The 11,778-nt window shown below is 39.7% G+C and overlaps 1 protein-coding gene across 22 annotated transcripts in view; it reads right to left on the bottom strand.

Moving 5' to 3' along the window:
• Nucleotides 1-201: 201 nt before the first annotated feature.
• The window catches only part of NEDD4L (NEDD4 like E3 ubiquitin protein ligase), a 578,915-nt gene continuing 567,338 nt past the window's right edge, over nucleotides 202-11,778 (bottom strand). For all 22 annotated transcript variants that reach the window (XM_073620478.1, XM_073620530.1, XM_073620504.1 and 19 more), the window contains one exon: nucleotides 202-6,094. In XM_073620478.1, the coding sequence (XP_073476579.1) occupies nucleotides 5,992-6,094 (103 nt within the window). In that variant the 3' untranslated portion in view covers nucleotides 202-5,991. The remainder of the gene's footprint in view (nucleotides 6,095-11,778) is intronic.

Below are 11,778 nucleotides of genomic sequence, written 5' to 3'. Positions count from 1 at the left end.
AAGGTGGCGAGACTAACCTTAACATAGGAGGCAGGGGGAATGAAGAGCCGGGCTGTTCTCTCCGTTCTCCTTCGGGTTGAACAGGAGGTGTGTCCTGAGACAAGATTGACCAGTGTGTCCTGAGACGCGGTTAGGAATCCTAAGAATCCCTGGCCAATCTTCCTGATTGGCCGGGAGGAGACTCAGGAAGACAATAGCGAATATTGTGGGCTCTGCGCCCAAAGCCCACCCTTTTTTCAAGCCAGTTAGAGCATCAGGCTCTAATTGTGTGCTTCAAAAAAACAAAAAAACAAAACAAAACAAAAAAACAACCCTATTGGAATCCATGCGTCCCGCACTCTGCATGTAGATTAGGGGCTGGGCGCATGGATTAGGGGGTGGCGCCCAAGTGGCAGGAAGGACAATATGACAGTCAGACAACCACCATTTGAACAATGTAAAGTCACCAATAGCAGCCTCCATGCCTCTCTCAAGAAAAGCTTCCTTTAAGTCCTTCCCTGTTTTAATATACTGTGGAGGATCACATTATTCCTCGCAGCTCAGGTAGGCAGAGGCAGTGGAAAGCCTAAACAAGCTTTTTTTTTTTTTTAAATCAATTTTTAAAAAATGTCAGTAGAAAGGCAGAACATGCATGTTACATGTCAGGATGTACAGAAGCACCATTAACTTTTATATAAGATATGACGTGAAGAACAGTTTTGTTGGGCTTCTATCCACAGCAAGGGCATACAGACGACCATAAAAGTGAATTAGAATGGTGAGGTACAGGCAGTACTGTACAAGGCCAATAAACTATTATGGCAACTCAGGATGCAAAACAGGGTACATGATCAAGATAAGGTGACATTTACTACGAAAAGAGGTTCTGACCCTTCCCCACTATCCGATACTAGAAAAAAAAAAGCCAAAGTTTGGCCAAAGTTTTTTTTTTAAAATCTTGTTTAATAAGAACAATAATCTCTATGTGTGAACAAATCATGACCAACAGTTGTTAGTTATGAAAAAATGAATTTTCTTCCACTAGTTTTGCTTCCTTTGTCTCTGTTAATTTTGTAATCTCCAAAAGGAGGGAACTATGATGGATTGAGTTGGTTTTAGTTTAGTTGTTTTTAGGTTTATAAGGTTTAAACTGTTGTTTTCCCTTCCATTACCCCACTACCTGTTAAAAAAATGTTGTTTTACAATAAATATTTATTCCATAATAAAGAGTTCCCTGAGTACTGTTATCCAAGGAGACAGCATTGAGGAGAAGCTTGCTTTGCAGCTCCCTCTGTCTGATTGAAAACTTCTACTAAGCTGTTTGAGCCATTGTTGTTATGACATATTAGAGTATAAAGGTCTTCATTTAATATGATAAAAAGAGACTGGTGGCAGCATAGAAGGCTACTATGTATTAAATAGGTTCTCTATTACTTTTAAGAATAGGATTTTTTACTGCCCATAATTTAGCAAACGCTGGAGCAAGATTACTTCTTGTTGGTAGGGCACATTTTTATATCCAAACATAGGATAGGACACATATTATATCCAAAGTGTTTCAGTTAAAAATGGCCAGCATAAAATAAAGGTGAAAACCTCAGGGATAACAGTAAAACAGAAACCCTAGGATTTGAATTAATAAATGAGCTGCTACTGCTGATGAACATGCAAAGATAATCACATATCTGAAAGAAATGAGCCAGCAAAGTTAATCAATGGTCTGATAGTTTTCTGCAATGCTGTGACCATAAGAAAAAAACACTAAATGACCAAAAGTATATCAAAATCCTCTTCAAATTATTGAGTTCAGGTATTTCCAGTTAAGTGTACTGTTAATGCTACAGTACATTAAAGACATTTTGCATCTTCCCAGCAATGCGGCAACAGTTTGGTGTGGAGGAACTTGAGTATCTTGCACAGAGGCCTGACCTCAACCCTACTGAACACCTTTAGGATAAATTGGAAAACTCATCACAAACCAAATCCTCTCATCTAACATCAGTACCCAACCTCACAAATGTTCTTTTGGCTACATGGGCACAAATTCCCACAGACACACTTCAAAATTCCAGACAGCTAGAGGCCATTATAGTCACAAAAGTCAGAACTATTCTATATTAATGCCCATGGTTTTGGAATAGAATATCCAGCAAGCTCATATAGGTGTGATGGCCAAACATCCACAAACTTAGCCACACTAGAATATATATTATTGTACAAAAATTACTTCTTTGGATGTTTTTTTTTTTTTTTTAAACATTTTTTTTCTGCCCTTGGTAGTAGCTTTGTTAAAAAAAACCTGCTTATCTTTTCTACAGTTCACTGGTCTATGAATGAAACATTCCTATACAGGCCTTGAATACAAGGAGAACCCAGTTAAACTTTCCTGACAAAGGAAAGCCAACCACATTTTTTTCTGGTTTTGGATAGACTGGAGAAGTGTTATAACCTCAATAAGATTTTTATTTAGGGCTCCATTAGAGATTTTTTTTAATTGCTGTATAGTTTTCACTACTTCCTTTTTGGTGACCTAACAAGGAGTTAGGACACCTATACAGCGCCCATGAACAGTAAAAAAAACCTCTCAGATATCCAAGTAAAAATGCATGTATGGTTGTCTGTGTACTCATTGGTGAGATTCTTCTCACTACCTTACCCAACGGCACAGAAGAAGTTAAGATAATGGGCATTTTTGACGAATAAAAAAGTTAAAAACTAATGAAAAACAAGGATACTGTTTTGAAATAAAGTGGTTAGAGAAACTAAGATTGGTTATTGAATATATAGGTCTGCGGGATGCTGTTATTGATTTGTGAGATGGTGGACTGGGTGGGGAGCTTTAAAAAAACTTCATGTTGGAGCTGAAGTCAAGACATCATCACAGCTTTTAGCCTGAAATAAAGGACTTCCGTGGTGCACAGGTGAAGGTGTGAAGATTAGAAAAGGTACTTCCTGCTACTGGCCAGTTTTGGTTAAACAAACTCTTTATGTCTGGTGTTCCAATCTAAATAGCTAAATGTCTATACTGTAGGCAAACTGTTTGAATTGCCAACCCATTTCTAAAGGCTTTGGGCTGCGTGGATGACCTTGCTTTTTACATCAGTTCAAGATGCTTCTGAGATCCTGAACCCACTGAGAGGTTCATTTGACCTCCTTCAAGCACTCCCATAGACTTGTATGTGGAGAAAACAGGTCTGACGCAAACAAAAGCCTATAGACACAGACCACAAATTTGCTTGGCTTCTCTTGAGATTTACACTCTTCTGCCACACCAAACTGTCAGAGAGATGATATGGTTATATGCTGGTTTAGCATTACAGGTTCCCATATCACCCGCATGTTCATTAGTAGTATGAATGGGTATTATGATGGTGCCCATCCAGTCTACTGAAGAGGCCGAATATGGAGAGGTGACACAGGAAGATGGAAGATGCAGTATGGTAAAAAAATTGTGAATTAGATGACTACCTGAATGACAAATCCATTGACAGGTAAGATATTTCACATATATGTATTTTCACTGTGCATCACAGGTCTTCTAATCAAAGGTTTTACATTGGCATCTCCATTAAGTTTAAAGAGAATTTTTGCAGAAAACTTGGAATTTGCTATCTGCCTGCCCTCTCCTACTACAGCTCCCAGGGATTCCAGTAAATGAACCTATAACTGTAACTAACAGAAGCTACCTGCTGCTGGAACTAGCAAAGTTAACGTATTTTCTACACTGTTATCAGAGGAAACAATATTACAAAGCAGCTGCATGTTCAGGAACACATGAACATATTATCAGCAGGGGATCAATTACTTTGTTGGCACGCTAGATAAACACTTGCTTCATTATGTAGCAATTACTACAATGCAGATTTATTTTACTTAAAGCTACAGTGTTTCTGCAGACAGGTTCTTGAAACCCTTCTCAGCTGAGCAAGCCCCTAAGGTAACTGGGGGGTAATGAGAAAAGGGCTATCACACCATCACCATCACTGCACTTGCTTCAAGAGGCAGCTAGTGTTGTCTCTCTACCTCTGCATGCAGATATTGTTAGAAAGGGGTAATAAAATAACTTTAACCTAATAAAAAAAATCAGCACACCATGGATCCATAATCAATAGTCCAAACATTTCTTAAAGTGATCATGTTATAAGTGCAGGAACTTTTTGAGGCCATGCAGGACCTCTTCTTTAGATGCGACATCCTGTGTGGCATTGAAACACTGAACCTGCACTTATTGTGATGTGATCACTTTAATACGTTTGGACTACTGATTATGGATCCATGGTGTGCGTATCTAGGCTGATTCCAGTCAGCCTGCCGGCAGTTGCTACAACATCCTCGTACACCAAGCCGTGCCCATGAACTTGTGTGATGGGAAAATATCAAGTAATGAAAAGTCAACACACCATAGATCCCTAATTAATAATCCAAACATTTATTAAAGTGATCACGCTATAAGTGCAGGAACATTTTGAGGCCATGCAGAACCTTTTCTTTAGACATGACCATGAAGACATCCTGAGTGGCAGTAAAACATTGAATCTGCGCTTATTGTGATGTGATCACTTTCATAAATGCTTGGACTACTGATTATGGATCCATGGTGTGTTTGTCTAGGATGATTTGAGTCGGCCTGCCGGCAGTATCCTCGTACACAAAGCTGTGCCCAGGAACTTGTGTTGTGGGAATATATCGAGTAATTAAAAATCAGGGGAAAGGATCTGGATACAAAAAACAAAACAAAAAAACACCACTAATTAACACCATTAGCAATTGTCCCTTCAATGGCAGAATAGCTAATATACAATTTTAATACTCAACACCCTGGCATGCTATCAGGCTTGAGTATGTAAAGTGTGCAACAAAAAGATTTCATAGCATCCAATCAAAATCTGTGTTTCCTTTTCAACTCTGCACTGCAGAAATAACAACTGGGAGCTGATTGGTTGATAGATCGCAAGAAATGTTTCGTGAATTTTACATACATAAGCTCTTCTGTGACCTGTGCTTACCCTCTCACTGCAATGCAAATTGATAGTTACAGTGTACCATGGCAAGGCAGTGGATGCTTCCCTGCATTACAGGATCTGATTTTTTTTCCTGGTTCAGATAAGCTCAGTTACAACACTGAGGAAGAGCAGTGACCACATACAGTATTTTATCTCCACAAAAAGGGAAGGTGCACTTTTTCCTAATGATAATGGGCTTCTGTTTCCTAGTGATCACTTGGAAACAACTCAGACTTAGCAGAGGTGAACTTTGCTATGAAAGAAAATAATACAATTAAAGACTATGTTTTGGCACTGCACTCAATTCACCATGTCTTTGGAATTAAAACAGAAGTAGCTTGTGTCGACTGAGTAGATTAGACAGCTTTAATTATAGCGAAGTTAAAATTTGAAATTAGGTTCAAATCATTTAAAAAGTAAACATGTCATTTTTTTTTTTATAATACTATACCTTCCATGTGATTGGTTCCATTCATTGTCATTAGAAAATAGGTAAAATAATGAATTAAGGGCTGGCACCATATAAATAAAGTCCTCCTGAAATGTAATTTAAGCATACAATGAACAGTGTGCAAACGCTGTCTCGATCTTTGAAAGTACCATCCGCAGTCTATCGCGCCAGAGGTCCAAACTGGGGAAAGTGCTCCGCAGACCAAGTGCCAGGAGCTGTCGACTGAACACCCAAAAAGAAAAGGTTCCAGATTGGCACAGTTTACGCTTTCGATTTCAAATATTGTACCATTTTACCTGCAACTTTTTTTGCCCCCGTAAGCAAATTTTGTAGCAATCAAGAGAAATTATCCGACTTTGCTACGTAAACTGACACAACATCAACAGCCAAAAAAAGTGTCATCATAATCCTTTGTCATGTCCTTGGTTGTTGATTTTTTTTTTTTTATAGTGTGTTTTTTATTTTGTTAAGCATCTCTCGGTCATCTCTGGTAATGTCCATTTCATTTCAATATGCAAAAAGGAAGATGCATTTTATTGGAGAGGAAAAGGTTTCTCCTTAATCGACGCCTTCGAATCCCTGAGCGTTCTCAACCGCCATGAGAAGTTTCTCCCGTAACTCTTCAAAGGAGTCGTAAGGAGGTAAATCTAGACGGTTAAAGCTGAAATAAAGCACAATGGTTTAGTATTTTCTTTTTAATAATATTAATGCACTCTGAGGTAGAGTACAAAATAACATGCATAACAATCTAATAAAAATGTAACCAACAACTCTTATAGGAGATAATTGATTCCCTTTCAAAAAAATTATATGACCCAACTTTTGTGGACATCCTTTGTTTCTAGTGAAACGTACTGTTAGTGGTACAGCATACAAAGACATTTTAGGCAATTGTGCACTTCCAGCCTTGTGACAGCACTGAGGGGAAAGCTCTTTACTGTTTCAGCAAGACTTTGCCCTTGTGCACAAACTCAGGACTATAAAGACATGGTTTGAGGAGTTTGAGGTGGAGGAACTCAGATGGGTTGCACAAAGGCCTAGCCTCAACCCTACTGAACACCTTTGGGATGAATTTTTGTTTGAACTAGATGGACTTGTGTCTTTTTTCAACCTGACTAACTATGCAACTATGAATTTGAAAGTCGATTGTGAGCCAGATCTTCTCATCCAACATCATTACCTGATCTCACAAACTTTTTTTGGCTGAAGGGGCACAAAATCCCACAGACGCACTTCAAAATCTAGTGGAAGGCCTTTCTAGAAGAATGAGCCACAATGAACGGCCAACTCCATATTAATGCTTGTGGTTTTGGAATGGGGATGTCTGAAGAGCTGATTTAAGTCATGGTCAGTTATTCACAAATTATTTTCCATATGGTGTTAGCCAGTAACACACTATTTTCATTACTGTACTTAATAAAATAGTTTCTTAACCACTAAGGGCAGCTTTTGCAAAAAAAAAAAAAAAAAAAAAAGTACATTTATTAATTAATGGATACAGATGTTTATTAAGTCGTGTCTTTTGTGTGGGCCTGGAGTTCAGCTTTCAGGCAAACCTGCCACAAGAAAAACAGATGCACTTGACTTCCTTCAGAAAATGCTAGCTGTCTGGCTATTACGCCAGACTATTGGCTTTAACGCTTACTAAGTCAATGAACCAAAACACATACACAGATCAGGAAAGACATAAAATTCTGAAGATCATATCTGAATACCTATTCTGAGGCAGTGCCTCTAAGTACTGCAAGCAATGCAACTCCATGATGCCGGAAGAGGAAGGGGTAATTTTGAAAGGCACTAGCTTATTTGTACATGACTGCAGCCAAATGCAATGAGAGCGTTTATTTATTATTATTATTATTATTATACAGGATTTATATAATGCCAACAGTTTACGCAGTGCTTTACAACATAAGGGCAGAATAGAACTACAATACAACTTAATATAGTAGGGTTTTTGGGTTTTGTTTAAATACCTTTATTTGTTTAAAAAACCTGCCACTTCCGTCCCAATTAGCTGTGGCGAGGTACGTCATTTCCTCTCTTCCATTGGCCCCTGGGATATCAGTGTCATCAATCCCAGGAGTCAATGGGCATCGGGTTATTTCAAAACCGGAAATGATGCACTGCCAGGCGGCACTTCCCTTCCTTGGGCTTGTGTTGATTGACCGGTTGCCATTTATATATTTCTGTTATCACTTTGTCATACAGTTCACTAGACTGTTGATGCTGGCTGCTTAATCATTGGTTTTGGTTTTTTATCACTAGTAGCGCGGCTTTGTTTTTTTATTTATTGCCATAATAACAGGGCGGGACCTTTCACCGCCATTACTACAGCCACCTGCAATCAACACAGTGCATCACGCTGTGTTCTGACTGTGCAGGCGTGAGATAGGGAGGTGCATGCTGGGTAGCCAGCTGCACCAAATCCCGGAAGCAGGTATGAGTGGGCTTCACATGCCCACAGTAAGGATAGCCGCTGTGTGTATACCAGGGATGCTGTGAGTACATGAAGATTTAGAAGCCACATCAATGATCACACTGTAAACAGTATCCACTTTCAATTGTAGTAGCAAAGAAAATTATGGGGGATGATTTAAAAAAAAAAAAAAAAAGACAAGGAGACTGGAACTCCACTTTAACAATCTTAAGCACAGAAAAGGTGCGTGTATAGGGAATTTAAATTTTTTTGCTTTTGGAGGTTTTTTTTTTGCTGTCCATCCTTTAAGGGAGCTTTCCCTTTACTTCTTGTCCCAGACATGAAGCAAGAAATCTCTACAAAATGAGGGGAATTCCCCTCCTAGATAGCCATCACAGGAAGAGGTGTCCCCATTGGAAGATTTGTTCCTCACCTCTTTTTCCGGTGACAACCGTAATTATATTGGCTTTGCCATTGCTTCCTGTCTTGGTGACAGTTGTCACCAAGACAAATGGAGTGAGTGAATCTACCCAGCAGGGGCAAAGACCGCAATAAAAACCTGACAAGGGATCTAATTTTGCTCTACTCTATGTAACAAAAAGTTTAAGCTAGCAGACACCAACAGTGATCTTTCGCAAAAACCAATGTCCTAACTATTACTGTTGTAAATATCAGTAATAAAATCACCTTCTGAATAGCAGCACCTGCAGGCTGTATGAGGTATTACACCAAAGACATATTAATTAAGATATGAAAGTGATGCTATTCCCAAACTATCACAGCTGTAAAAAAACAAAACAAAAAAAAAACAAAAAACAAAAAAACCAACATGGGTTCTAAACCCTTATCTACTCCTTCTGGTAGGTTTGGTATAATATATATATATATATGTGTATATATATATATATATATATATATATATATATATATATATATATATATATATATATATATATATATATTACACATACACATTGGGGTAAATATTGATTTGATCCCCTGCAGATTTTGTAACCTTGCCCACTTACAAAGAAATGAAGGGTCTATAATTTTTATCATAGGTGTATGTTAAACGATAGAAACAGAATATAAACCAAAAATCCAGAAAAACACATGATACAAATGTTATAAATGGAGTTGCAGTTCAGTGAGTAAAATAAGTATTTGATCCCCAAGCAAAACATGACTTAGTACTTGGTGGAGAAACCCTTGTTGGCAAGCCCAGAGGTAAGACGTTTCTTGTAGCTGGTTACCAGATTTGCACACATCTCAGGAGGGATTTCGGTCCACTCTTCTTTATAGATCTTCTCTAAATCCTTAAGGTTTCTTGGCTGTCTCTTGGCAACTCAAAGTTTCAGCTCCCTCTATAAATTTTCTATAGGATTAAGGTCTGGAGACTGCTTCTTCTTGAGCCACTCCTTTGTTGCCTAAGCAACATGTATGTTTTGGGTCATTGTCAAGCTGGAAGACCCATCCATGGCCCATCTTCAGTGTTCTGGCTGAAGGAAGAAGGTTCTCATCCAAGATTTTACAATACATGGACCCGTCCATTGGCCCCTCAATGAGGCAAAGTCGGCCTGTATCTCTAGCAGAGAAACAGCCCCAAAGCATAATGTTCTCACCTATGTGCTTGACTGTAGGGATGGTGTTCCTAGGGTAAAAGTCAGCATTTTTCTTACCCCCCCCCCCCCCCCCCCCGACGGCAAGTTGAGGTAATGCCAAAGAACTCAATTTTTGTCTCACTTTTTTTTGTGTCATCACTTTCTCCCAATCCTTCTCTGAATCATTTAGATGTTCATTGGCAAACTTCAGACGGGCCTGTACATGTGCCTTCTTGGGGAGCAGGAGCTATAGGATTTCAATCGTATTGTATTGTGTTACCAATGGTTAGTTTGGTGACTGTGGTGCCAAATGCCTTGAGATCATTCAAAAGCTCCTCCTGTGTAGTTCTGGGCTGATCCCTCACTTTTCTTATGATCATCCTTACCCCATGAGGTGAAATCTTGCATGGAGCTCCAGACTGAGGGCGATTGATGGTTATTTTGTAACCGTTGTCTCCTCCTTACCAAGCTTCTTGCTGATGGTCTTGTAGCCCATTCCAGTCTTGTACAGGTCTACAATCTTGTCCCTGATGTCCTTTGACAGCTCTTTAGGTCTTGTCCATGATGGTGAGGTTTGAATGGAAGAAAGAGATTCTGTGGACAGGTGTCTTATATAAACATAACGAGTTGTCATTAGGACCCACATTCTTAAATTAACAGAAAAGGAAAAAGTTGTGTGGTTGACCAATGGAGTGGGCCTACATCCCAATAAACTGGAAAATGGAGAGACTCCCCCTGACGGGACTTTAATGGCCCAAATAGCAATATAGGAATAAAGGTAGAAGAAGAATTAGTATAAAAATATACAAAATGTATTTGAAAAAAATGTTGAAAGTGGCTGGTAACATCAAAAGTCAACATGTATAAAAGACATAGGAACATAAAATCTCAAAAGGTGGTCCCAGAACTACCGTGATGAGATCACCACGGAAGAACATGCACACCAACACCGGATGTAGATAAAGCAGATCAATTATGTTGACAGAATAAAAATAGACACATGTTTGCAGCCATGGATTACAATAGAAAGCCAGACATTCATGTCCCACCAGAATCAGACCCATGCATCGGCTCCCCTGCTGTACAGTGGGCGTGTGTGGCCACGGTATCTCGTGCAGGAGACGACGTACGGGTACGTCATTTCATGCAATAGGGCCGCCCTGCAGCAGTACATATGCGGTGGGTGGTCCTTAAGTGGTTAAAATACACCTATGATAAAAATTATAGACCCTTCATTTCTTTGTAAGTGGGCAAACTTAAAAAATCTGCAGGGGATCAAATAATTATTTTCCCCACTGTATATATATATATATATATATATATATATATACACACACACACACACACACACACACACACAGTATCTCACAAAAGTGAGTACACCCCTCACATTTTTGTAAATATTTAATTCTATCTTTTCATGTGACAACACTGAAGAAATGCACACTGCTACAATGTAAAGTAGTGAGTGTACAGCTTGTGTAACAGTGTAAATTTGCTGTCTCCTCAAAATAACTAAACACACGCCCATTAATGTCTAAACCGCTGACAACAAAAGTGAGTACACCCCTAAGTGAAAATGTCCAAATTGGGCCCAAAGTGTCAATATTTTGTGTGGCCACCATTATTTTCCAGCACTGCCTTAACCCTCTTGGGCATGGAGTTCACCAGAGCTTCACAGGTTGCCACTGGAGTCAATAAGGCTGATAGAGATGCTCAATAGGGTTTAGGTCTGGAGACATGCTTGGCCAGTCCATCACCTTTACCCTCAGCTTCTTTAGCAAGGCAGTGGTCATCTTGGAGGTGGGTTTGGGGTCGTTATGTTGGAATACTGCCCTGCGGCCCAATCTCTGAAGGGAGGGGATCATGCTCTGCTTCAGTAGATCACAGTAGACTGGAGTCAATAGGGCTGATAGAGATGCTCAATAGGGTTTAGGTCTGGAGACATGCTTGGCCAGTCCATCACCTTTACCCTCAGCTTCTTTAGCAAGGCAGTGGTCATCTTGGAGGTGGGTTTGGGGTCGTTATGTTGGAATACTGCCCTGTGGCCCAATCTCTGAAGGGAGGGGATCATGCTCTGCTTCAGTAGATCACAGTACATGTTGGCATTCATGGTTCCCTCAATGAACTGTAGCTCCCCAGTGCCGGCAGCACTCATGCAGCCCCCGACCACCATGCTTGACTGTAGGCAAGACACACTTGTCTTTGTACTCCTCACCTGTTTGCCGCCACACACGCTTGACACCATCTGAACCAAATAAGTTTATCTTGGTCTCATCAGACCACAGGACATGGTTCCAGTAATCCATGTCGGTTTTCTTCAGC

This window comes from Aquarana catesbeiana, linkage group LG01, assembly GCF_042186555.1.
Source record: "Aquarana catesbeiana isolate 2022-GZ linkage group LG01, ASM4218655v1, whole genome shotgun sequence".
Classification (NCBI taxonomy): domain Eukaryota; kingdom Metazoa; phylum Chordata; class Amphibia; order Anura; family Ranidae; genus Aquarana; species Aquarana catesbeiana.
Note: the sequence above shows the minus strand (reverse complement) of the source record. Positions and strands in the feature narration are given on the sequence as shown.